This window comes from Penaeus monodon, chromosome 18, assembly GCF_015228065.2.
Source record: "Penaeus monodon isolate SGIC_2016 chromosome 18, NSTDA_Pmon_1, whole genome shotgun sequence".
Lineage (NCBI taxonomy): Eukaryota > Metazoa > Arthropoda > Malacostraca > Decapoda > Penaeidae > Penaeus > Penaeus monodon.
Genome location: NC_051403.1, coordinates 48,268,010 through 48,295,509, shown reverse-complemented (window position 1 = coordinate 48,295,509; position 27,500 = coordinate 48,268,010). Strand labels below are relative to the sequence as shown.

Here is a 27,500-nt window from a genome sequence, read left to right as displayed (position 1 = left end):
GATGAGATCCAAAACTTTATGCAACTTCCACTTCTCACATGAAGAACAATGTATGTAGTAAGAAAAAATATTTTGACTGAAGCTGGGATATACATTGAAACTTTCCAAATAACCTTGCTAAGCAAAGAGTGGTGTGTGTGTGTGTGTGTGTGTGTGTGTGTGTGTGTGTGTGTGTGTGTGTGTGTGTGTGTGTTTGTGTTTGTGAGTGTGTGTGTTTGTGAGTGTGTGTGTTTGTGAGTGTGTGGTGTGTGTGTGTGTGTGTGTGTGTGTGTGTGTGTGTGTGAGTGAGTGAGTGAGTGAGAGTGAGTGAGTGAGTGAGTGAGTGAGTGAGTGTGTGTGTGTGTGTGTGTGTGTGTGTGTGTGTGTGTCTGTCTGTGTGTCTGTGTGTCTGTCTGTGTGTCTGTGTGTCTGTCTGTCTGTCTGTCTGTCTGTCTGTCTGTCTGTCTGTCTGTCTGTCTGTCTGTCTGTGAGTGAGTGAGTGAGTGAGTGAGTGAGTGAGTGTGTGTGTGTGTGAGTGTGTAAAAACTATGTAAGTTGCAGAGTATTCAGGTACTTTTTCCATTTTATTTTAAGCTTCCACTATGTTTTGTTTGTAATTAAAAATTATACCAGTATATTAAGCACTTTAATGGTTTTCTATTGCTTTTACATGAAAAAAAGCTTTTCCTTTTTTCAGAATTTTGTATGTCGGTACAAACTTCGATGCTATGTGTTTTGTAACGCCAATTATAAAACTCGAAACAATGGATGAAAGCCTGGGGTTTCAGGATGCTACAAAAAAGGCTTATGCATACATTTGTACTCATGTACACGCACGCACGCACACACTCACTCTTTCTTTCTCACTCATTCTTTCTCTCACACATACACATACACATACACACACACACAAACAAACAAACACACTCTCACCCACAATCACACACACACACAAACATGCACTCACACTCAGAAACATGTACACTCACACCCACAAACACCCACACACACCTACAAACACACTCACACCCACAAACACACTCACACCCACAAATACACACTCACACCCACAAACACACTCACCCACAAACACACTCACACCCACAAATACACTCACACCCACAAACACACACACACCAACAAACACACACTCACACCCACAAACACACACACACCAACAAACACACACTCACACCCACAAACACACTCACACCCACAAACACACTCACACCCACAAACACACACACACCAACAAACACACACTCACACCCACAAACACACTCACACCCACAAACACACACACCCACAAACACACACTCACACCCACAAACACACACTCACACCCACAAACACACTCACACCCACAAACACACACCAACAAACACACTCACACCCACAAACACACACTCATACCCACAATCACACACAAGCACTCTACACTCATGATACACACATTCCCTCACGATACACACACTCAATCACTCGGTTCACACTCGTTCTTGCTGTCAAATTCTCTCACCCAGTTTATCATTATCATTTAATCTCTCACTCATTCACTCGCACTACCCCTGACTGATACATTTTACTCGCTATCACTCAAATTCTCCAAATACATTTTCCAAATATACTTTTAAAGATTTCAGAGACAATATTGCATATTTTGAAGATTTCAGATGTGAGATTTCGTATTTGGAAAGTAAACAAGTCCTTAAAAGGGGTAAAAAAGTAACTGGTTTATCAGGATCACCGAGTTGGAAGTCGAGTAGCTTTTGTTACCTGACCCACGCAGTTCTCCCATGTAATACACAGCTCTGTAACATTTTTGTTTTGTTATGATTCTTTTGAAGTTATGGGCAACAAAGAGCGGAACAAAGACAAGGAACTGTATTTAAAAAAAACAGGAAATTGCGTGGTAGGGACATCCGTGATGGTGATGAAGCAACATTGTGTCATGAGGTTTTCCAAAAATGATAATGCCCTAGATTAAATTTGATGATGATGATGATGATGATGATGATGATGATGATGATGATGATGATGATGATGATGATGATGATGATGATGATGATGATGATGATGATGATGATGATGATGATGATGATCATCATCATCACTATCATCATCATCATCATCAAATCATTCAATCTAGGGCATTATCATTTAAAACCGCCATTTATAATGAGAATGCCACAATTATTTTCCAAGAACTGAAGAGGGAAAACTCAGTGACACTCTTCTGGGGAGTTCATGCAAAATCTACACACGTCATTATCTCCACATTCAGCTTTATTATGTACACACAACGCCGATACCAAATAACCAAGATATCGATCACATACAGAGAACAAAGGTTATTTTAGAACTGAAAAATTTGGTGGCATCATCTTTGGAGGGAAGTTAACAGAAAAGGGATGTAAAAAAAAATCACATTAACTATCAAAATACTTCTGTTTCACACTAAAAAATCTTCCAGTTCAATATGGTATCAGCAAGCATTTTTAATGTTCAGCTACGAGAAGTTAACAAAAGACAGTCGAACATTAAAAAAAAATGTATACACCAACAATCTTTAGCGTCAGACAAAACGAGGTCTGACCAAGTTTCAAACATATCAGACAGAATATATTAATAGTGACTAACATGTATATGGATACAAAAATATTGTAAGTTTTAAAGATTTCACTGAAATAGTTTACACTGTCAACATTCACTGAAATAAAGTAGTATATATTAATGTAAATACGATGATGGTATACAACTGTTGATCACAGGTCAGTGTTCTGCCGTATGCTGTGTTAAAAAGCGTCACTCAATGGTGCCTCGTACTGAATTTAACTTTTTTTTTTAATCTAGAAGGCAAATTTGTGTGATATGTACTAATAAATCTGTTAACAACTCGTGCACAGTTTCAAGAAACAAATATTAAAAACATATGGAAATAAGGTATGCATGAAGAGTTAGCAATAAACAAAAATAAACTTTCATTATAAAAAAAACGATTAATACAACAGTACTTAATACAAATTTACCCACCACAATGATTTTGCAACATTGAAAGAAAATAACTTCACGCAATACTCTCTTTAATAACAATTGTAAAATCATATATATATCCGTACACACAATCACTTACAAAAGCACCATTCTGCCAACCATTCACAATGTCATATCGCCTTTTTTTAATAACCCACGTAATATTCAAACGTCATGGCAAGCACCAACATATTAAAGTGGTTAAGGCGTTTGTATTTAAAACAACCTCGTAGGAGAGTCGTCCTTTCAACGAGACACTAGAGCACGTGGTCTTCCTACAGTACGACCACCAGTTAGACGTCATGGTCTTGCACCGGAAGATAACACTTAAGTTGTACGTTTGGCATCGAGTCCGTTCTTCGAACTTCCCCGGGTATTTCACAATGATTATGCAGGTAAATATTTTCATGAATGTCACTTCCATTCATATACGTTTTTCTTCACCGTTTTATCAACATAAAATAACTATTTTTTCGGTTTTGGAAGAACGTGTTTCATATTATACGGGCAGGAAAAACTCCATTAGCACCTCATTACTTCATAAGGTACGCAAAGAACACATGTTAGAATTGGTTTTCTCATATTTACAAAACCTGTAAACAGTTTACTGATTACCTTCTTATATTTATTTGACTTAGATTCAGAGGGAAAGCAATCTACTTTTACATGCAATGCCTCCTTCATACAGAAAGTGAATATCACACGGGAAGTTCCGTCGGAGAGATTAGGAGAGAAAATATCACAACCAAATCTTATTCTTAAGGCAGCGGTTTCTTTGTCTTTTTCTTCTTCTTCTTCTTCTTTTTCTTCTTCTCTGATTCTCACGAAATATTTCCAATCCAAAACCAACGATTACAAATAATCTTCATGTTTACGCGAGAGTTGTTTAGAGATGTTTACGCCTCTCGCTTCATCAAGGGAACTTGAAGCGGCCGACGGGCATGAACGCGCGCAGGTGCTCCTCGTTCCTGGCCACGTTGTAACCCCATAGCTTGAGAGCCTTGTGGCACGCCTTCTGAATCCTCTCCACTTCCGCCCACTCGAGGTCCGTCTTCCAGTGGATGGGCGCCGTCTTGGAGTCCCTGAAGGTGCTGGACACGCCCCCGATGGTCTGCTTGGTATGCGTATCGAGGAAGGACTGCACGCGAGGGTGGTAGCTCAGGTGGAAGAAGTCAAAGAGTTCCTTCGTCATGTTGTAGGCGTCGAACGACAAGTCTTCATAGCGGACGGCTCTGAAGTATAAGTAAATTTTAAAATCTATCAGAAAAAATGAAAAAAAAAATGAAAAAAAAAAACTTTTAGTTTTGAAGAGAAATATCATAATTATTCTGCAATAACATTACAGGGTGAATTGGCAAAATTACACGTCTCACACACATTGCGCTAACTGAATACGTCTGAATCTGATGACATATCACACATGTGTAAGACCCAACTGAACTAATATCACTTGAAACGCGTCTAATAAAAACGCGACAGAAACTTTATAAATACATCTAAACAAATAAACGGATGAGTGCAACACAGAAATATGTATCCCTATATATATATATTTACATGTAGATAGGATAAACATGTAGAAGAAATGAGACCAAATTATTGTTGAAAGCCCGTACCACACCTATAATCATTTTACTAATCTCTGTTGCTCAATTCCTTTACATTTTTTTCATCTTTTATTTACTTGGATTTAATTACGTTCGAGTTTTAGATAAATCAAATGTTAATATTTTTTTAATAATATGTACTGGTTATAAGAAACTAAAGATATTCATACTGGGAAGACAAACATATAGAATATACATACAGAACACGTAAACATTACACCACTAATTATTTCAGCTCACTTAACTATTTTAACGCACTTTCACACACACATTAACGCACTTTCACACTCATGAAATGTCAGAACAAGCTCTCTCTCACCGACCACTCACCTGAAGGAATGCGGAAACTTTCTTCTTAGCACCAGAGCGGTGTTGTAGTCGCTGACGAGGTCGCCGCACAGCCTGGCCGGGTCGTCGCAGTCAGGCTCCCCCGGACACCAGTCTCGATGGCGCCGCGACTGCATGGTGCCCCGCGGGTCTCGCACCAGAAGCAGCACCTGCACACCCAACCTACGGAAGGAAACGAGCTGTGCAGTGCTACGGCAAGGCAGCGGGGGGGGTGGGGGTGGGGCAGAACGAAACTGTGGTGTTGATTTGGAAGATAAAGACAAAAGGTCGGAAGTGACATTGGTGAAGCTAATCAGTATAAATGTTCTGATATTGAAATTGCTGTCTCACTGATCTGGTTACCTTCTCTGATGTATTGTGTTGTTGTTGTTGTTTTTCTGTCGTCTCACTTTGCTTTGCGTGTTGGGAATATGAATTCTAACGAATCTAGGGACTTGATTGTGATATCTATCTCGACTTCCTCTTGCAGCGAGTGGCGAGGAAGAGCTTTCAGAACACCATTACCAATCTATAAACAATCACCGAGCTGTAAACACCATTACCAAACGATATTTCACAAAGCGAGACCCGGACGTGACAGCATGAACGCCTTTGCCCAATCATCCTTTCACGTGACAGCCGGGTGCAGCCAACACTTACTTCTTGTCCTGCAACAGTTCCTGCGTGAGGTTGAGCCTGAGGCGCACCGTCTTCAAGGACTGGAAGGGGAAGAGGCTGCAGAAGGGCGACAGGAACTCGGGCTTCCAGCACAGGTCGGGGAACGCCTGGCACCGACTCCACAGCACCTGGTTGTGCGTGAACAGCCACGGGTGGTCGGGCCCGTAGTCCAGGTAGTGCTCTGCCGGAAACAAAGATGACCTATAACTTTACAAAGATACGGAAGTGGGATTTCGTATTCAGGTTTTCGTCGGTCTCTGTATGTTTGTCTGTGCATGTCTCCGTTTATTTGTCTGCCTGTCTCTATTTATCTGACTGTCTGCCTCTGTCTCTGCTGATCTACCTATCTCCCTCTACCTCTCACCCACCTCTCACTCCATCTGCCTCTCTCTCTCTCTCTCTCTCTCTCTCTCTCTCTCTCTCTCTCTCTCTCCTCCTCTGCCTCTATCTTCATCTCTGTCTATTTGTCTGTCTGTCTCTCTCTCAGTCTCTGTCTCTCTCTGCCTTTTACACTCGTACAATTTTCCCCACGACAGGCACTCACCCATTTCGCTGTAGTCGCAGGTGAGGAGGTGCTTCAGGTTGTGCAGCGCCTGAGCCGCGTCCTGGCCGTAGCGCACCTGATTGATGCCGAAGTCCAGGAGAGGCTCGTAGTGGTAGTAGGTGCCCGGGTGACTCTGCAGCACGTCGCCTGCGGGAACGCGTATAATGATAAAATAATAACAGTAATATGAAGATAAAATAATAATAGTAATAATGATATAATCATAGTAATGTAAAGATATAGTAATTGTCATGATGAGGGTGATATAATAATGGTAGCATAAAGATATAATAATATTAGTAATGATGATGATAATATAATAATAGTAATAGCAATATAATACTGATAACGATGGTGATAATAATAACAGCAAAAAATAATAGTAATAATAAAGGTAATAATGATAGTAGCAATAACAATACTACTACTACTACTAACAATAATAATAATAATAATAATAATAATAATAATAATAATAATAATAAAACAATAATAACAACAACAATAATAGTAACAATAACAATAAACACAAAAAAAGCAAACATACTCAATCCAACCATTAAAAAAAAAGCAAACACACCCAATCCAAAACGCAAAACTTCCCATACCAGAAGAAGGAGAAGGAGAAGGAGGAGGAGAAGAAGAAGAAGAAGAAGAAGAAGAAGAAGAAGAAGAAGAAGAAGAAGAAGAAGAAGAAGAAGAAGAAGAAGAAGAAGAAGAAGAAGAAGAAGAAGAAGAAGAAGAAGAAGAAGAAAATAAAAAATAAATAAAAAAAACACTTACCGATGAAGGTGGACCCCGACCGCCATGTTGTTATGACCAAACTCCGGACTGGTTTTCCGCCATGCTCTAACGTCAGGTCCTTCGCGCTCCTGGGGAAGGGGGGGGGGTTAAATTCAATTATGCTTTGTGCTTCTTTCTCCTTGTAATTAGCCTCCGTCCTTCGCTTTCGTGGGGGATTATTGGGAAGGACGTTTAATCGTATTTTAGTTTGTGTTTATAATTATAATCTAAATTTTGTATTAACGATGGTAATTCATCTTCGTCCGCGATCCTGAGGGAATTTCGCGAAGGACGTTACATGTGTATATTGTAAATAAAATAAAGATAGATAAAGAAATATCTATTCATTAAAAAAAAATATATATATATAGAATAAATAAACTGTTTTAATGATAATCAAATACTGTATTAAAGACTGTAATTAATTCGATCGATCTCCACGCACCTGTGTTTTTTTTAGCAAAGACGTTATATACTTGGATATGACGTCAGAGTCTGCGTTTCACTTCTAATTACATTAATTCTATTTACGTTGGTAATGAATGTTTTTGAAGCAGATTGGATGATAAAATTTTTGTTTTGCGTTCATTATATAAGATACTTGCTTTCCCCGATTCTAATTAATTTTCCTCGCTTACTTACATAATTCAGGAGTTTATACAAATTGGTATTTATCTTATCATGATTTAACTCTAACGATCCCGCCTAACTCGATTTTCACAGCACATTATGTCAAAATACTGTATATTTGTTGAGTTTTCTTTCCTCTATCTTATCAAATTAATTATCTATAATTTTCCACTTAACAAGCTTCTATCTTGTGTTCATCGAAGGGTTTACTTAGAGTTTTATCGAAGGGAGCTGACTCAGGAAAAATGATCATCAATTATTGATTCCAAATGTCAACATTGATGTAAGATTCATTAGCGTCTCATTGACCGTCGAATATGTGATTAGTTATTTGAAAAAGATATGAAAAAAATGCTTGCAAATTGAATTGCACTTTATCTATATCTCGTCTACAAATCCCCCTCCCCAATTCCCCCCCTCTCCCTCCCCTACCACCCCTCTCCCTCCCTTCCCCCCTCCCCCATCCCCTCCACCCCTCCCCTTCCCCCTCTCCCATCCCCCATCCCCTCTCCCATCCCCTCCACCCCTCTCCCATACCCTCCACCCCTCTCCCATCCCCTCCACCCCTCTCCCATCCCCCATCCCCTCCCCATCCCTCACCTCGCCTTCAGCTTGGGATGGAACGCATAATCCTTCATATCCTGCAGGAGCTGTGCCCTCTGCTGGTCCAAGATGGCGGCGATGATGCTCTCCGTGCTGTTCGCCTTTTCCCCTTCATCGCCCGTTGGTTCCTCTTCCTCATCCTCCTCCTCTTCTTCCTCTTCCTCCTCCTCTTCTTCTTCTTCTTCTTTTTCTTTTTCTTCTTTTTCGCTTTCCTCTGCTGTTGGACGAAAGAGAGGAGAGATGAGTGTGTGATGATGTGAAGGAGGAGGCTGATGGACGAGGGATATTAATGGTGGTGGGGAGAATTATTATGGTGGTGGTGGTGGTGGTGGAGAATTATTATGGTGGTGGCGGTGATGGTGGTGGTGGAGAATTATTATGGTGGTGGCGGTGATGGTGGTGAGTGGAGAATTATTTGATGGTGGTGATGCTGGTGATGGTGGTGAGTGGAGAATTATGATGGTGGTGATGCTGGTGATGGTGGTGGTGGAGAATTATTATGGTGGTGGTGGTGGACAAGGAATAGTAGTAGTAGTGATCAGAGGAGAATTATGATGGTGGTGATGGAAGGGGGATAGTAATGGTGGTGATGTTGGTGGTGACTGAAGGAGAATTATGATGGTGAATGGTGGTGATGTTGGTGGTGACTGAAGGAGAATTATGATGGTGAATGAAGTCACAAAAGCAAGCAAAATATCACGATTTTTGGAAATTACAGGAACTCACACAACATAAAAATACAATATAAAAGAAAACCATTAAAAAACAACAACAACAATTAAAACCTCCAACATAAAAAGGAACATTAAAACAGAAAGCAATAAACCGAACACACAAATAAAGAAGTATTTGAAAAGATAAAACAAATCCTTAAAAATTGAACCACTTCCTGACATATACTTCAACAATTCCTTTAGTTATTAATATTTCCTATAGCTACTAACATTTCCTTCAAGAATTCCTTTAGTTATTAATATTTCCTTCAATTCTTAACTCTTCCTTCAATAATTCCTCCAGTTACCAACGTTTCCTCAAAAAAATCCTATAGCTACACTTTCCTTCATAATTCCTCTATTTACCAACATTTCCTTCACCAATTCCTCTATTTACCAACATTTCCTTCACTAATTCCTCTATTTACCAACATTTCCTTCCCCAATTCCTCTAGTTATTACTATTCCTCTCGCTCCGTGGCCTCCCATTCTCACTCACCATTAGGAGGAGCCTTCTGCGGCTGCGGCTGCGGCGCTGTGTCCCCCGGGGCTGTGTACTCCGGGCTCTGGTAATCCTGTGGAAGAAAAAGGGACGGAAATTACTATGATGTATATTTCATTATCTTTGTATTATTAATTTCTTATTATCAATACTCTTAGAAAACGAGAAATGTTGATTATTATTACTATGGAAAAAAAAACTTTATCATTGTTATTCATACTATTAATGATATTTATGATGATAATAAATCATTAATAATAATGATAATAATAAGTATCATAAATATCGTCTTTCATACTTTCTCATTCTTATTCTTATTATCATTATTAAACTTTTATCATCGTTGCTATAATTATGATCATCATCACTATCATAATATTTTCTCTCCCTACTTATTTTTCTCTCTATAATTTTGTTGCTATGGGCGGATTTCTATCACTATGTTTATGTCATTTGGTTAATTCTCAGCCATTTTCACCTCTACTCTTTCCTTCTCGTTTTTTTTTTATCTCGTTTTCTCTATCATCATCATCATCATTCTTTTCTCATCATCATCATCATCATTACTTTTAGTAGTAATATGGTAGTAGTAGTAATATTACTACTTATCATCATTACAACTATTATCATCATTAACATCATTATTAACATTATTATTAATTAGTAGTACCACCAATATTAATGTCATCACCATCATTACTACTGTAATATCAATATGATTTACAGATATACACAGACTGATAGATACACACGAGAGAGAACTACGTATTTGCAAATCGACATAAAAAGTTGCGTGTCATCAAAGCCCCATTCAGCAAAGGCAGTTTTTTTTTATGACGGAAATGAATGGAAACATCTCAATGGCCCTGCTATTCGAGGTGAATCATTTCCACGCCATTTCTCACTCAAATGCGCAGGTGTATGATATTTGTTCGTAAGTTTCAAATTGGTTACATGTGCGCGCGACACTGACACAGACTAATATATATGTTTGTTTGTGTGTGTTGTGTGTGTGTGTGTGTGTGTGTGTGTGTGTGTGTGTGTGTGTGTGTGTGTGTGTGTGTGTGTGTGTACATACATATACATACATACATACATACATACATACACACACATCGTATCAGTGTTGCCAGTGTTCTGCCTTTACGTGATGCTAAATACGGGAAGAATTTAACGATAGTGACGCCAATCACGGGTTAATCAATCACAGGTTAATCAAAAATGTCAAAAATCCAATATATCCAATAAAATTAACGAATAGGTAAAACAGTGGAAAAAAAAAGGTTCATGAGACATCGCAAGGCAAAACTAGCTCGTGTTAAGTTTTATTTTTTGTTCGATTAATGGAAACTGAAACTGAACAATAGCAGCAGGTAGAACCGGCGCTCTCGAAACCACCTGAGTGAGGATGGGAACAGCGTAAAGAAGTTTGAATTTGAAGGGAATATTGGATAGTATGGAGAGAGAGAGAGACAGAGACAGAGAGAGGGAGAGAGAGAGAGAGAGAGAGAGAGAGAGAGAGAGAGGAGGGAGAGAGAGAGAGAGTGAGGAGGGAGAGAGAGAGAGAGAGTGAGGAGGGAGAGAGACAGAGAGTGAGGAGGAGGGAGAGAGAGAGAGAGAGAGAGAGGAGGTGAGGAGGGAGGAGAGAGAGAGAGTAGAGAGAGGAGAGAGAGAGAGAGAGGAGGGAGGAGAGAGAGAGAGAGAGAGAGCGACGGAGAGAGAGAGAGAGAGAGAGAGAGAGAGAAAGAGAGAGAGAGAGAGAGAGGAGGGAGAGAGAGAGAGAGAGAGAGAGAGAGAGAGAGAGGGGGAGGAGAGAGAGAGAGAGAGAGAGAGAGAGAGAGAGAGAGAGAGAGAGAGAGAGAGAGAGAGAGAGAGAGAGAGAGAGAATAGGAAATAAATGAAACAAAAAAAGTCAAGATTGGGAACAGTAGCCAAGTAGATACAATGGATTTTAAGGAAAACTTGAGGAAGTCAATTAAAACACTTGAAACTGGGCACCAAACAACCAAACCAAAATAATGAAAGAGGAAAAAAAATGCGATGTGAAGAAGGCAAGGGAAACAAATGCAAAAAAAAAGGAAAAAGACAAAAGAAAAAAGAAAAAGGAAAGAAAGAAAATATATATATATATATATATATATATATATATATATATATATATATATATATATATATATATATATATAAGAGAAGAGTTACAGAGGCAGCTTCGAACTGGCGCTATATTGTTGGAACCTGATGCAACCGTAGATCACCAAGATAAATGTATTTTTAACAAAGGTCTTCGACAGTTTTCTTCCTTACTGTTAAGCCTTCACTTAACGAATCTTTCTTTCATAACGGTTACAACGAAACGAAAAAAAAAATTGTAATCGAATGAATCTTCAGTAACCGTTTTAAAATCGACATATTTTTTCGAAGACTTCACTATATATTTTGGAATATATCCAACACATCTCACTTGAACCTCGTTACTTCGCCGCTATTTGTTAATAACTTGCTAAAGTTGAAAGTAGCTGCATTTCGCACATCCTTTAAAACGCACTTTATATAAAAAAACATGATGATAACCTATACAAATCGCAAATGTTTAGCATTTCGATAGTCTGGGGAAAGTCGAAATACTATTTAGCTGACGACTCATGTAAAACTGACCTTTTTATGTGTGTGCTTACATGCATATATATATATGTATTTATATACACATACATTTATATTTATCTGTATCTATTTATCTATCTATCTATTTATCGTTGATATTATTTTCTATACTTGTAGTTGCTGCATCCCTATGACTTTGAGGTGCATGGCAACAGGTGGACTGCTGTTGAAATTACCAGATAGTTTTGAATTATCTCAATAAGTGTGTTTCATAAACATTACTGTAAGATGCAAGCACTTTCCAACGACAGGTTTGTTTCCAAACAGCAGAGCCATGAAAGTAATGAGGCAAAAATTTTTCAGGATTTTACTAATTTTCCTAACCGGGGGAATCACTAGAGGAAAAAGTAGGAAAAGATTATTATTTTATTTATCTATTTATCCTTTTTAAAGAGGAATTTCTTTGATATTCTAGAATGATAATATATGGTGCTTGTCCCTGACCTGAGTAAAACAGCAGATTTTTGGCAAACACTGACTGATGCGCAAAATTAGAGTAAATTCAGTATATGGAATATTTGTATCTTATGCCCTCATATCTCATGGCTACTGTAACCAGGCCTACTCGAGGCTGTGAACTACGATATGATGCAACTTATTCAAGAAATATGAACTTAATAGAGAGGGCTTCTGGTATGGGGCAGAAAGGATGGAATTTTACAATTTTCCCCAGAAAACATGACTATTAAAAATGGGAAATTATTCCAATAACGAACATATCAATAGTAAGACTAAAATGACAGTGAGAAGGAAATTGAGGGAAAATTATCAGAAGACTGTTAAGGGGAAAATACAAGCCTAAATGTTCATCAAATACTGCGTATGTGTATATGCATGTCTGCATATATTAAAGAGAACATATGCATATGTGACAGTATTAAAATATATAGACGTATGAGTGGACGATTATTGTGTTAAATCAATAAACTTTTTACTAAGAATAGCTGTACATTAAGAGATTATAAATTGATATTTTAAGTGATGGTCGAGCCTCAAACTCAAATTTCATATTTTGGTTCGCTTGTTCGTTTTTTTTTTTGTCGAAGTTAACACTTTTTGTGGCGTCCGAACGCGGCGAGGGCGGTCACCGGCGTTGCCTCGTTTTTAAATCTAAAAAAAATATATAATTATATATTACAATTTTGCAGACACGTGAACAATATCGGAAATCTAACTAAGATAAAGAATTGCACAGCCTCGACAGTACCAATAAATCGTATTAGACTATAACAAAAAGCCAATAAATCGTGTTAGACTATAACAAAACCGAAGAATACAATGGAGACGAGAATTCACTTTGTTATCGCACCAAAGGACTAATGAACCTTGAATTCTCGGAGAAGACCAACGTAACACATAAAATGATAGGATTATTCGAAAGGGACCAAAAAAAAAAGAAAAAAGAAAAAAAAAAATGCCCATTAAGGGTGACACTTCCGACAAAATGGGTAACATGCATAATAGTTAGGACGAAAAAAAAAAGAAAAAGAAAGAAAATAGAGTATATTGACAAATAGAAGAATTTGTAGTGAGAGAGAGAGAGAGAGAGAGAGAGAGAGAGAGAGAGAGAGAGAGAGAGAGAGAGAGAGAGAGAGAGAGAGAGAGAGAGAAAACGAATGAAGATGACATGAAACTGCAAAGAAAGAAAAGAAAAAAAAAAAAAAAAGAACAAAGGACCGAGGAATACAAAGCCACGTTTGTCCTCCGGGTGAACGGCCACCTCGCAAAACGAGTGTACGTTCGCAAAAGAAATGTAAAGGCAGACAAAAAAACTAATATACAGAAGGGACACCGAAAGAAATCTAGAAATCGTTAACACAAACGGCTTAGTCTCAAGTTACGAGAAAAAGAAACAAACTGCAACGGAAAAAACCGGGTGTAATATATATCACTGAATCTTGAAACTTCTTTAGAATGTGGAACATTAGTAGTCCTCGAAGATTTATTCAGAAAAAAAAAAACATAAACAGGGAAACAACGAAGAGAACACGGATGGAAAAATACTTAAAGAAAAAGAAAAAGAAAACGAAATCATTATCGGTAAAAGTAGAATTTAAGATAAAAAAAAAGTCTAAAAATGGTTCAACGCAAAATGAAAGAGATCGAGGGACAATAGAATCAGCTACAGAGAACACGACAACTTTCAAAAACCGCGTCATTGTAAAAGAAAGACGACAAATAATGAATAAACGGGAGACGAGGAAACGACAGGAGTACCAAAGGGATCGTCCTCGGCACCACTCAAGTTATATTATTACTTTCCATCAATAATTTTGGTTCTAAATCAAGACGCAGACGACGCCGAAACTCTCACGAAGGATAATGAACACCCGGACACCCCTTTTATCCATTATAAATCAGCAGACCAACGGGCAGGCAAGTACGTGCATGTCATTCCCCACTACGAGTTTATTTTATTAATTGTTTTCACACATAGATGGCTGCACTTGTACTAAGTCACCAATGAGCCAATGACGAGTACTGCCTGTCTCGCCTGTTTACCCTTATCATTGATTTTCGAAAATATTTGATGTCATCTTATATTGCTGTTACTAATGTCAATAACATTATAGTAATTATAATGTCTATAACAAAAATAACACTATCGAAAGGTGAAATCAGGTAAGGTCACAAGGTCTACAAATTTTGACTGCTTTATGGCTAAGCACTAGCAGAGCCATCTAGGTGCAGAGACATTTCGCCAAAAACACTAAAATGGCCACAGCATTTTCCCGGCGGAAAAAAACTTGGATTAATTGTAAAAGGTTACCTGAATCCGGAGGAAAATATATATGAAAAGGCTCATAAAACGCTAGCAGTATTCGCAAACATGAAGTGTGTGTTTATGTATATAAACGAAGATAAGTGATTAAAATACAACCTACTCCTGGGTAAGTTTCACTTTTATATTACATATATAAATATATAATATATATGTATATAATATATAATATATATATAATATATATAATATATATATAATATATATATAATATATATATAATATATATAATATATATAATATATAATATATATAATATATATATATTATATATATCATCATCATCAATAACGGTATGCTCATGTTTGAGCAGCCGTGGACCTCTCCACCATCCTTCGCTTTTCTTTCCACTTGTACCATCGACAGACCCGCAAATATCTTTGATATTGTCGCTCAGTCTTGTCTTCGGTTTGCCTCTTCCTTTGTTTCCTATCACCATCCCTGTCAGCAAGTTTTTCTCAATATTTTTACTTCTCATTACATGACCAATAAACTTTAATTTCCTCTTGTTCAAGATGAATCTTTGTCTTCCAGATGCATGTTTAACATTGTCAGCCTGGTTGCCCACTGACTAACGCGCCCCTTGATAACCCACGCGACGGGCGATGTGGTATGAATTACCGTTTCTGTATTTAATCATTGGTGTAGAGGTTTGTCAGGAGAAAATAAAAGTTGAGTGGAATCCCCCAGGCTCCTTCTCAACTCGCAGTCTCCAACTAACTAGGGGGGAACTATCTCTGCCGCTTTAAAACAGTTTCAAATGTAATACGCCTGACATATTATTTGGTGAAACCAGTAATCAGTAGAACTGAAGGGGTTTTTACCAGATATTCATGCCCTGCTGCTGACAGTTTCACCGCAAAACCCCGGTATAGGGCTAATAGGGTGCTATCCTTGTTCAAGGGAACCCCAGGGGCCGTTTATTGGGCTTACCCAGGACAAATATAATATAATATATATAATATTAATATATAAAATATAGAATAAAATAATATAATATATATAAATAAGTAAATAAATTAAATAATATCAATAATAAACATATAGATATAAATATATAAAATATATATGAATAAATATAAAATAAAATAAACTTAGATTAAAATATATATATATAATAAACATATATAATAAATAAAAATTATATTATATAATATAATAATTAATGATAGTACAAAATGATGAATATAAATATTTAAAATTTAATAAAATATAATAAAACTATAATAAATAATATATATATAGATCTATATATATAATATTTTATCTATATATAAGATAAGAGACAATGCATAAAATACACACACACAACACACACACACACACACCACACACACACCCACACACCCCCCCCACCACACACACACACACAACCACACCACACTACACACACATTAGATTATATATATATATATTATTATATATACATATATATAATATATGTATGATATATATATATTTTATATATTATATACATATATATATAATTATATGTATTTATATACCCTATTATTTATGTATAATATAATAATTATATACATACATACATACATATTATATATATATATACATACTATATATTTGTGAAGAACGACGTAGTTATGCTGTGCATCGCTGTCCAAGGGAAAGTGCAGTAAGATAAGCATGATTTTGTTATCTTAAACACACAAGGAACGGGGAACCACAGTAAGCAGCTAAAATTAAATGCCCTCGAGGTGTTTTCGAAAGGGAATTGCTGACGACCTCAACACCTTTCCTCATAACGTTATGTGCACATCAGCCTCAACGTACGATAACCTAAATACGTCAGACGGGAACCCCCTTTGGCGTTGTTCCTTCTCTTCCGCAATAAAAAAGATAAAAGAAAAAGAAACTTAATAACAACACAAACACAAAACGATCATCACCAGACAAAATGACGACTCAACCTAAATCAAGCAAAACAAGGAACCCTCCCCCCCCCCCAACAAAAAAAAAACAACGAAGCCGACCATCGCCTTTCTCGCCGCACACACACCAGGGCCACTTTCCCACGCTTCATATTCTGGCCTTGGCTTTCTCACCGGGCGTGTCCGCTCTGGCTGCCGGCGCGCGGTGCAATGTCGCGACGGCGATTATCGTGTTGAGATACGGGCTTATTCACGTGTACGTACGAACGCCGTGCTGCAGAAGAAATACTGAGACATATACATACGAAAGAGTAAAAGATATATGTATGAGTATTAGCACATACGAACATCTGCGGGAAAAAAAACATTGCACGCATACTAACGAAACACCCACGCCCCTGGAAACCCAAAAGGCTTTTTAAAATACGGGACTCATGTCAAGCACACCTTGAAGGAGAGCGTGAAATCTCGCCGTTCACTGCATAAAAAATATAATACTATTGGAGATAAGATGGGGATTTCTCCTTCCTCCTCTCCCTTCCCTCCTTCCCTCTCCCTCTCCTATATCTCCCTCTCCCTCTCCCCCTCTCTCTCTCTCTCTCCCCTCCTCTCCCTATCCCCCCCTCTCCCTCTCCCTCTCTCCCTTCCTCTCCCTCCCTTACTACCCATCTCTCCCTTCCCCCTTTCCCCTTTTTCCACCCCCCTCCCCTCTCTTTTCTCCGCAAAAATTTAAAAAAAAAAGCCCCTGATTTTAACCCCTCCTTTCACGACCGAAGTTTCCTATTATGAAACTTTTTTTTTCCAGGAACTTTGGTGATTCCATTTTAACTGCTGCTAAAATTTTTCCTGGAACTGACTCACCAAGGAGGCCGCTCCTTGACCACACTCCGAGGGCGTTACTTTCATTCTCTCTCTCTCTCTCTCTTCTCCTCTCCCCTTCTCCTCTCCTCTCTCTCTTCTCCTCTCTCCCCCCTCTCTCTCTCTCTCTCTCTAAATCTTTAGTATATACCAAACAAAACACACACACACACACACAAATCGTAAAAAGACCGCGGGAAAATAATAATACATCACGGCTGTCTGTCTGTCTGATACTGAGAAAATCTGCGAGTGTTCCCCCTCAGAGGCAACACGACATTTTAAAAGGACTCGCTTAACAATTCTTATTGAGAAATGTATCCAATTTCTTAGGTAATATCAATAGAAATCGCCCATGAAGTGTGAGAGAGAATGGATGGAAGAAAAAGCGTGATTGAAATGTGAATGAGAAAGTGAAAAAGAGTTAAAAAGAGAGAAAAAGATAATAGAGAGGGAGAGGGAGAGGGGAAAAAGGGGGGGAAGGGGGGGAGGGAGGGGGGGAAGGGAAGGGAGAGGGGGAGGGAGGAGGGGGGGAAGGGGGAGAGAGAGAGAGAGAGAGAAAGAAGGGGAGGAGAGAGAGGGAGAGAGAGAGGGAAGAAAAGGGAAAAGGAGAAAGAGAGAAGGGGGGAGGAGAGAGAGAAGGGTTTAATTTTTGAGGAAGAAGAAGAAGAAAAGAAGGGAAAAGAAAAAGATTTCTCTAAATACTTCTTTTTAAAACAAGCCAAATTAAAACCCAAAAAAAAAAAAAAAAAAAAAGCGTCTCTGCTATGGAGAATTCATGCGCCGTGTCTATTCTATCACTACAATGAAGATTTATATCCTGCTAATAAGGTGATAATAACGGAGATCCGAGATAACACATAAAACAATCGTATAGATAATAAACGTCACCGAAATTTTTCACCATGAATTAAATATCTCCCGCCATTATCTATTCAAAATCAATCCATCTATTTATCAAAATTATTTCCCCCATAAAACGAAATACCACCCGTCTCCATCGATCCATCTATCCATCCATCTATCTATCTATAAAAAGTCACTTCCTCGTAAATATCCTGTCATTATCCATAGATCCATCGATCTATCCATCCATCTATCTATCTCTCCATCGATCTATCTATCCATCCATCCATCCATCTATCTATCTATAAAAAGTCATTTACTCCTGTCATTATCCATGCAAAAAAAATTCTCTCTCCATCGATCTATTCATCCATCCATCCATCTATCTATCTCTCCATCGATCTATTCAGCCATCCATCCATCTATCTATCTCTCCATCGATCTATTCAGCCATCCATACATCCATCTATCTCAAAATGTCACTTCCTCGTAATTATCCTGAGAATGACTTGCAAGAATCTTCGACCTTCAGAAACATGTGGATTTCCGACTGTTTCTCCCGGAGGTGTCTGACCCGCCCTCTGTGTGTCTGTGTCTGTGTCTGTGTCTGTGTCTGTGTCTGTGTCTGTGTCTGTCTGTCTGTCTCACTATCCTCCACTTGTAGAAAAGGTATGAATGAGAATGAATATCTTCACAATATGTATTTGACCGGTTTCGATTGCGTCTTCGTCAGAAATACATGTATTTCTGACGAAGACGCAATCGAAACCGATCGAATACATCTCTTGTATTGTGAAGATATTCATTCTCATTTTTCACATTTGTCAATATGAATACAGTTTATCCTCCACTTCTCTCTCGCTCTCACTCTCTCTGCCTCTCGCTCTCACTCTCTCTGCCTCTCTCTCTCTCTCTCACTCTCTCTGCCTCTCTCTCGCTCTCTCTCTCGCTCTCTCGCTCTCACTCTCGCTCTCACTCTCTCTCTCTCTGCCTCTCCCTCGCTCACTCTCTCTGCTCTCCCTCCCCCTTCCACTCTCCCCCCCTGCCTCTCCCTCTCTCTCTCTTCTCTCGGGCCCTCTTCTCTCTCTCCATTTCTCTCCCCCTTCTCTCTCCCCACTCTTCTCCTCCCTTTTCCCTCTCTCACTCTCTCGGGCCATCTCTCTCCTCTCCCCCCTCTCTTTTCCTTCTCTCCCCGTTTTTGCCATCTCTCTCTCTCTTCCTCCCCCCTCTCCCCTCTCTTTTCCTCTCTCTCTCCCCTCCTCTCTCCAAATCTCTCTCTCCTTTTCTCCCCTCTCCCCCAACTCTCTTTTCCTCTCTCTGCCCTCTCTCTCCCCTCTCTCTGCCCCCCCTCCCCCTTTGCCCCTCTCTCTCCTCTTTTTTTTCCTCCCCTTTTACTTTTGGCCCCTCCTCTCCTCTCCTCTTTTCTGCCCTCCCCTCTCACCCCTCCTCTCTTTTGTCCTCTCTCCCCCTCCTCCCCACGCTCTCTGGGCCTCTTTTCCCTCTCTCTCCGCCTCTTCTCCTCTCCCTCTCCCCGGTCCTCCCCTGCCTCTCCCTCCCTCTGCCTTTCCCTTTCCCTCACCTTCTCTCTGTTCTCCCTCTCCTCCTCTCCTCTGCCTCCCCTCTCTCACTCTTTTTCTCCGCTCCTTTTTCCCTCTTCACCCCTTTTCTCCCTTTTCCCTCCCCTCCCCTCCCCTAACTGCCTCTCCCCCTCTCCCTTCTCCCCTCTCCCCTTTCCCTCTCCCTCTTTTCCCCTCTCTCCCCCTTCCCCTCTCTCCTCTCTCTCCTCTCCTCCTCTCTCCTCATCTTTTTCCCTTCTCTCTCTAAACTCCCCCTTTTTCTTTCCCCCCTCCCCTCTCTCACGCTCTCTCCCCTCCCCTCTCTCACTCTCTCTGCCACTCTCTCTAAATTTTTCTCTGCCCTCTCTTTTCTCCTTTTCCCCACCCCTCTCCTCCTCGGGCCCCCCCTCTCTCCTCACCTCCCCCTCGGGCCTCTCTCTCTCACCTTTTTGCCCTCCCCCTTTTCCACTCCTCTCCTCCTCTCTCCCCACTCTCTCTGCCTTTCTTTCCTCTTTTTTTTTCCCTCCCCCCCCACTCTCTCGGGCCTCTCTCTCTCCCCCACTCTCTCTCCCCACTCTCTCCCCCACCTCTTTTCCCCCGGGCTCTCCCCACCCTCGCCCTCTCTCCCCTCCCCATCTCTCTTTCCTCCCCCTTTCTCCCCTTTTCTTTTGTCCTCTCTTCTCCCCCCTCTCCCTTTTCTCTCTTCACTCTTCTGCCTCTCTCTCCTAAAAAAACCTCTCTTGCCTCTCACTTCTCCTCTTTTCTCCCCAATCTCTCGGGCCCGTCCCCTCTCCCCCCCTCTCTCCCCTCTCTCTCTCCTCCCTCCTTTCTCTCTCCCGTCTCTCCCCCACTTTTTTCCCCGGGCCCTCTCTCCCCCCCCAACTCCCCTCCCCCACCCCTCTTTTGCCACTTCCCTTTTCTCTCCATTTCTCCCCCCCCCCATCCCTCTCCCTTTTCTCTCTCCCATTCTCTCTCTACTCTCTTTTCCCCCCTTCTCCCTCATTTCTTTTCCCCCTCTCTCTCCCCCTCTCCCCCCCTCTCTCCCGCTCTTTTTCCCCTCCTCCTCTCCCCTCTCTTTTGCCCTCTCTCTCTCCCTTCTCTTTTCCCCCCCCTCCCCCTCTCCTCTTCCCCCGCTCCCCTCCCCTCCCCTCCCCCTTTTTCCTCTCTCTCTCACTCTCTCTCCCTCCTCTCCACTCTCTCTCCCTCCCCTTCTCCCCCCTTTCCTCTGAAATTTTCTTCTCCCCACCTTCTTCCTCCCCCCCTTTTCACTCCCCGGGGCCCCCTCCCCCTTTTTCCCCCTTCCTCTCCCCTCCCGCCTATCTCCTCCCCTCTCCTCTCTCCCCTCCCTCCCCTTCTCCCTTTCTCCTCCTCCCCCCTCTCTCCCTGGGCCCCCTCACTCTTCTCCATTTCTCTCCCCCTTTTCCTCTCCTCTCCCCCTCCCTCTCCCCTTCTCCCCCCTCTCCGCTCCCCTCTCTCCTTTCTCTCCCGCTCTCCCTCTCCTCTCTTTTTGGCCCCACTCTCTCTCCTCACTCCTCTGTCCTCCTCTCTCTCTCCCCCAAATCCTCTCCCTCTCTCCTTTTCCACGCCCTTTCGGGTCGCTCTCTCTCACTCTCCCCTCCCTCTCCCTCTAAATCTCTCTGCCCCCTCCCCTCTCTCTCCCCTTCACTCTCTCTGCCCCCTCTCCTCTCCCCTTTTCCACTCTCTCTGCCCCCTCTCTCCCCTCTCTCTTTTCCTCGGGCCTCCTCCCCTCTCTCACTCTTTTCTGCCTCTCTCTCTCTCTCTCCTCTCTTTTCCCTCTCCTCCCTCTCCTCCTCTCCCTCTAACTCTCCCCTCCTCTCTCCTCTCTCCTACTCTCTTTTGGCTGGGCCGCTCTCTCCCTCACTCTCTCTCCCCCCCTCTCTCTCTCACCTTTGCCCTCTCCCACTCCCTCTGCCCCTTTTCTCTTTTTTCTCACTCTCCCTTTCCTCTCCCCTCCCCCCCCCCCCCTTTTTCCCCCCCCTCATTTTCTCTCGGGCCTCTCTCTCTCTTTTTTCCCCCTCTTCTCCCTCTCTCTCTCTCTTCTCCTCTCTTTTCCTCCCTCTCCTTCTCGCTCTCTCTTCTCACTCTCTCTGCCTCTCTCTCTCTCTCCTCTCTTCCCTCTCTCTCTCTCCCCTCCTTTTTGCCTCTCCCCTTTTCTCTTCTCCTCTCCCCTTTCCATCTCCCTCTCTCACTAATTTTGTTTTTGGCCCTCTCCCCCTCTCACTTCTCGGGCCTCTCTCTCCCCACTCTCTCTCCCCCTTTTCTTTTCCCCCCCTCCTTTCCTCCCCTCCCCCTCCTCCTCTCTCCCCCCTCACTCCCCTCTGCCCCCCCCTCTCTCCCCCTCTCCCTCCCTCCCTCCCCTTCTCTCTCTCTCTTGGGCCTTTTCCTCTCCTCTCTCCCACTCTCTCTTTCCTTTTTCCTCTCTCCTCTCTTCCATCTTTTCTCTCTCTCTCTCTCTCTGCCTCTCTCCTTCTCCCTCTCTCACTCTCTCGCCCCCTCTCTCTCTCTTCTCCTCTCTCCCCCTCTCTCTCACTTTTCTCCCCCCTTCTCTCCTCCCTCTCCTCTCACTCTCTCCCCCCCCCCCACTCTTCTGCCGTTTAAATCTTTCTCCCCTTTTCCCCTCTCTCTGCCTCTCTCTCTCTCACTCTCTCCCCCCTGCCGCTCTCTCCCCTTCCCACCCCCCTCTCTCTCATTTCTCCTCCTACCCTCTTAACTAATCTTACCCATCAAAAAAAAAAAAAAATTACCCAAGCGAGTTGTTTAAGGGAACAAACACACAAAAGAAATTATAGCCCACCTCCCTAAAAAAAATATTATATAAATAATAACAACAACAATAATAACAACAACAATAACAACAACAACAACAATAACAACAATAATCATGTTTGTCGGACAGGCGGAGTCGGTGAAGAACATTTTTATCGTTCTGTGAAGACTATCGTCCTGGGGAAGTTTAAACCGTTTTGAAAAATCGACAGGTTATATAAAGGCGAAGCGGGTTTTGGGAACCCCGTTTTTTTTTTAAAACTTCTCCCTTTTTTTCCCCTTTTTCTTTTCTTCTTCTCTTTTCTCTTCCCTCTTCTTCTTCTTCTTTTTCTTTTCCCCTTCCCTTTTTTTTTCTTCTTCCCCCTCCCAAACCCTTTTTTTCCCTCCCCCGTCTTTTTCCCCCCTCCTCCCCTCTTTTTTGCCATCTTTCATTTTTTTCCCTTTTCCTCCCTCCCCCCCCCCCCCCCCCCCCCCCCCCCCCCCCCATCAACTAGAACTTTTCCCCAATCCCCTATCCCTTTCCCCCCTCTCCTTTTCCCCCCTTTTTTCCCCCCCTCCTCCCCCCTCTTTTTCCTTCCCTCTTTTTTTCCCTTTTTTCCCCCTTCCCCCCCTCTCCCCCTTCCCCTCTCCCCCCGCCTTTCCCCCCCGCCCCTCTCCCCCCTTTCCCCTCCCCCTTTCCTCTCCCCTCCCTTTTCCCCTCTCCCCTTCCCCTTTTCCCCCTTTCCCCCCCCCCCTCCCCTTCCTCCTTCTCTCTCCAGGGGTCTTCTTCCCCTCCCCGGGGGGGGTCTTTCCCTCTCCTTTTCCCCCCCCCCCCCCTTTTTTTTTCGGGGGGGGGGGGGGGGGGGGGGGGCTTTTTTTTTTTTTTTTTTTTTTTTTTTTTTTTTTTTTTTTTTTTTTTTTTGGTTTTTTTTTTGGGGTTTTTTTTTTTTTTTTTTTTTTCCCCCCCCCCCCCCCCCCCCCTTTTTTGTTTTTTTTTTTTTTTTTTTTTTTTTTGTTTTTTTTGGTTTTTTTTTTTGTTTTTTTCTCTTTTGTTCTCTTGTTTTTTTCCCTTGAAAAACCCCCCCCCTTTTTTCTTCCTCCCTTTCACCCCCCCCCCTTTTCTCTCTCCTTTTTACTTCCCTTTTTCCCTTCCTTTCCCTCTTCTTTCTCTCACTTTAATTCTTTTTTTCCTTTTTCTCCCTTTTCTTAATTTCTTTTTTTAAAATTTTTCTTTTCTTTTTTTTTTCCCCAATCTCCCCCCCTTACTCTTTCCCCCCCCCCCCCTTCCCTCCCCCTCCCTCCTTTTCCCCCTTTTCCCTTCCCCCCTCTTTTCCCTTTCCCTGGCCCCCCTTTCCCCTTCTCCCTTCCTTTTTCCATCCCCTCCCCTTTCCTTCTTCCTTCTAAAAACCCTTTCCTTTCTCTCCCTTCTCCCCCTTTTTCTTCCTCCCCCTTTCCCCTTTTTCCCCTTTCCCCTTTTTTTTTTTTCCCCCCCCAAAAACAACACAATTTTTCCACCCCCCCTAAACCCGCTTCCCGGCCTTTTTTTTTGAAGGGGGAGGGTTTTTTTTTGGGGGGCCTCGAGGGGCCGGGGGCCCCGCCTGGTTAAGGGAACTCGGGTTTAAACAAAGAACAAAACAAGAACCATCCAGAAACCTCAAGGCCCCCGGCCCTCTTCCGGGGGGAGGGATGGGGAAGGAAAAGGGGGGCCCTTTATCAAAATTAAAAATTTAAAAAAAATCATGTTCATTTTTTTTTTTAATTAACGAATTTAAGGGCTGACAGTTTATATCACACCCCACACACCACACACACACACACCCCCTCATTGTATATAGATATATATATATTTTATATATATAGATATATATATATTGTGTGGTTTGTGTGTGGGGTGTGTGTGTGTGTGTTTTTGTGTGTGTGTGTGTGTGTGATAAACTAGTAAGCACTAAATTCGTTATATACTCTGATGAAAAAAAAAAAAAAAAAATTGACTTTGAAGGTGTTAAAATTAAAAATTTTTTCCGGTCCAAAAAAAAATAAAAAAAAATATATATATATTTATAATATTTTTTATATATATTAATTTCACATTTATCATCTTTCTGAATGTTGCTAACACCTTGCAAATTGCAATTCATTTATTTTTTTACATGTATATATATATATATATATATATATATATATATATATATATATATATATATATAACAGAAAAAAATCATACAAAATGTTTTTCAAATAAGATAAAATACAAAGCTTAAAAAAACAAACAATAAAAGCAAATACAGGAAACAAAATAATGACGACAATACTAATAATACCTGATCATATCACTTCTCTTTGGGACTTTCATTCCAGCGCCAAATCCCTCTTCTTCGGGACCTCAAGAGCAACCAAGAGCTTCCAAGAGCTTCCAAGAGCTTCCAAGAGCTCCCCCTCCTGAGACTCTCAAGAACCACCTCCTCCGCTCGATCTTCTGTTCTTAAGAGCAATTCCTTGTTCTCCATAAACTCTTTTTTTTTGTGTAGTCTCTTGCGAGTGCGTCCTTGTTCTTATAAAATAAAAATAAAAATTAGGTTCTTAAGAGCACGTTCTTGTTCTCTTTTTTTTTTTTTTTTTTTCTTTGGTTTATTAAGAGCAAGTCCTTGTTTTCTAAAAAACTCCCTTTTTTTGGTTTATTTAACAGCACTTTCTTGTCCTCTTAAACTTTTTTTTTTTCCTTTTCTTTTTCTTAAGAGCACGTTCTTGATTTCTAAAAAAAACTTTTTTTTCGGAGGTTCTCGAGAGCAACTTGGTTCTTCTAAGTCCCCCTTGGTTCTTAAGAGCACTTTCTTGGGTTCTTCAGAGCTCCTCCTTCCGTTCTCAAGAGCAAGCACGACCGCCTCTTCCTCAGGATTCCCTCAAGAGCTCCCGCCAGCGCCTCCTCCCGGGCTCCTGCAGAACCACGATAAAGTCAGCTGATGAGAGTCAGTTCGCGCGGTGATGCACCCTCCCTCTGACTGACTGACTGCTAGAAATGTCAACCCTTTCACTTACCCTGGTTATCCCTCTACCTCACCCTCCCCCCCTACCCAATCATCATCACCCCCTCCCCCCCACACACACACACACACACACACACACACACACACACACACACACACACACAACCCCCTCCCCAAAACACACACCCACACACACACACACACACACACACCCCACACACACACACACAACACACACACCCCCTCCCCACACCCACACCCCCCACCCACACACACACACACACCCACACACACACACAAAACACACCCCACACACCCCACACACACACACACACACACACACACACACCCACAGACACAACACACACACACACACACACACACACACACAACACACACACACAACCCCCTCCCCACACACACACACACACACCAGTTAAAAAGAAACACATGTGCAGGGAAGCCCACACACGTGCGCTAAGATGCAGGTACAGACATACAAACAAGGGAATGAAAGAATAAACATAAAAATAAAACATAAAAATAACACTCATATAAGTAGCTAAATCATATCAGATCATGAACAAAAAATAGGATATTCAATATGACAAGTTTCCCATTACACTAGTGAGTTATCGCTACTGTAATAATGTTCCTATTATATATTTTTTATTTTTGTTATCGTTATTGTTGTTATTATTATATTATAAGAGGGAATGAGAGAGAGAGGAGAGAGAGAGAGAGAGAGAGAGAGAGAAGAGAGAGAGAGAAGAGAGAGGGGAGAAGAGAGAAAGAGAAGAGAGAAGGGGGGGGGAGGGAGGGAGAGGGGAGGAGAGAGAGAGAGAGAGAGAGAGAGAGAAGAGAGAGAGAGAGAGAAAGAGAAGAGAGAAAGAGAAAAGAGAAGAGAGAAGAGAGAAGAGAGAAGAGAGAGAGAGAAGAGAGAGAGAGAAGAGAGCCAGTATGAAACGTACGAAAAATAGGTTTTACGTCATGTTCCCTGTGCTCATGAGTATTTTGCTCCACACAGACAGTCGCCTCACACCTGCTCAGCCAGCAAGGAGTCTAGAAGTAAGCTGTAATGAGCGCTCCTGCTTTCCCATTCCTTGAATTGGCGGGAAAATGTTTTTTTTTATATTAATATTGATCCGATTATTATTATCATTGATATTAAGACTATTAAGATTGTTATTAGAATCTTGGTAAAACTAAAGAAAATGAAAAGATACAAAATAAACTTTTAATAAATCAAGGATAAGGGTAAACAGGTGAGAGAGGTTGACTAATAACTCTCTCTCTCTCTCCCCTCTCTCCCCTCCCTCCCCCCTCTCTCCCTCCCTCCCTCCCTCTCTCTCCCTCCCTCCCTCCCTCTCTCTCCCTCCCTCCCTCCCTCTCTCTCCCTCCCTCCCTCCCTCTCTCTCCCTCCCTCCCTCTCTCTCCCTCCCTCCTCCTCTCCCCTCCCTCCCTCCCTCTCTCTCCCTCCCTCCCTCTCTCTCCCTCCCCCCTCTCTCCCCCCCCCTCCCTCCCCCTCTCTCTCCCTCCCCCCTCTCTCTCCCTCCCCCCCCTCTCCTCCCCCTCCCCCCTCTCTCTCTCTTTCTCTCATTCCCTCTTATAATATAACAATAACAACAACAATAATGGTAACAAAAATAAAAGAGAAAGAGAAAAATAAAAATAAAGAGATAAAGAAAAAAAAACATACAAAGAAAAATAGTAAAAACAGAAAAAAAGATAAAGAGGAAAATGAAACACAAAAAAGAGA

The 27,500-nt window shown here is 41.5% G+C and overlaps 1 protein-coding gene across 1 annotated transcript in view; it reads right to left on the bottom strand.

The window, feature by feature from the left end:
- Positions 1 to 2,247: 2,247 nt before the first annotated feature.
- The window catches only part of LOC119584569 (carbohydrate sulfotransferase 5-like), a gene marked incomplete in the record, with an annotated part of 59,825 nt that continues 34,572 nt past the window's right edge, over positions 2,248 to 27,500 (bottom strand). Inside the window, 7 exon segments of the mRNA XM_037933256.1 lie at positions 2,248 to 4,244; positions 4,950 to 5,129; positions 5,607 to 5,805; positions 6,169 to 6,315; positions 6,952 to 7,040; positions 8,182 to 8,401; positions 9,397 to 9,472. Of these exon segments, the coding sequence (XP_037789184.1) occupies positions 3,926 to 4,244; positions 4,950 to 5,129; positions 5,607 to 5,805; positions 6,169 to 6,315; positions 6,952 to 7,040; positions 8,182 to 8,401; positions 9,397 to 9,472 (1,230 nt within the window).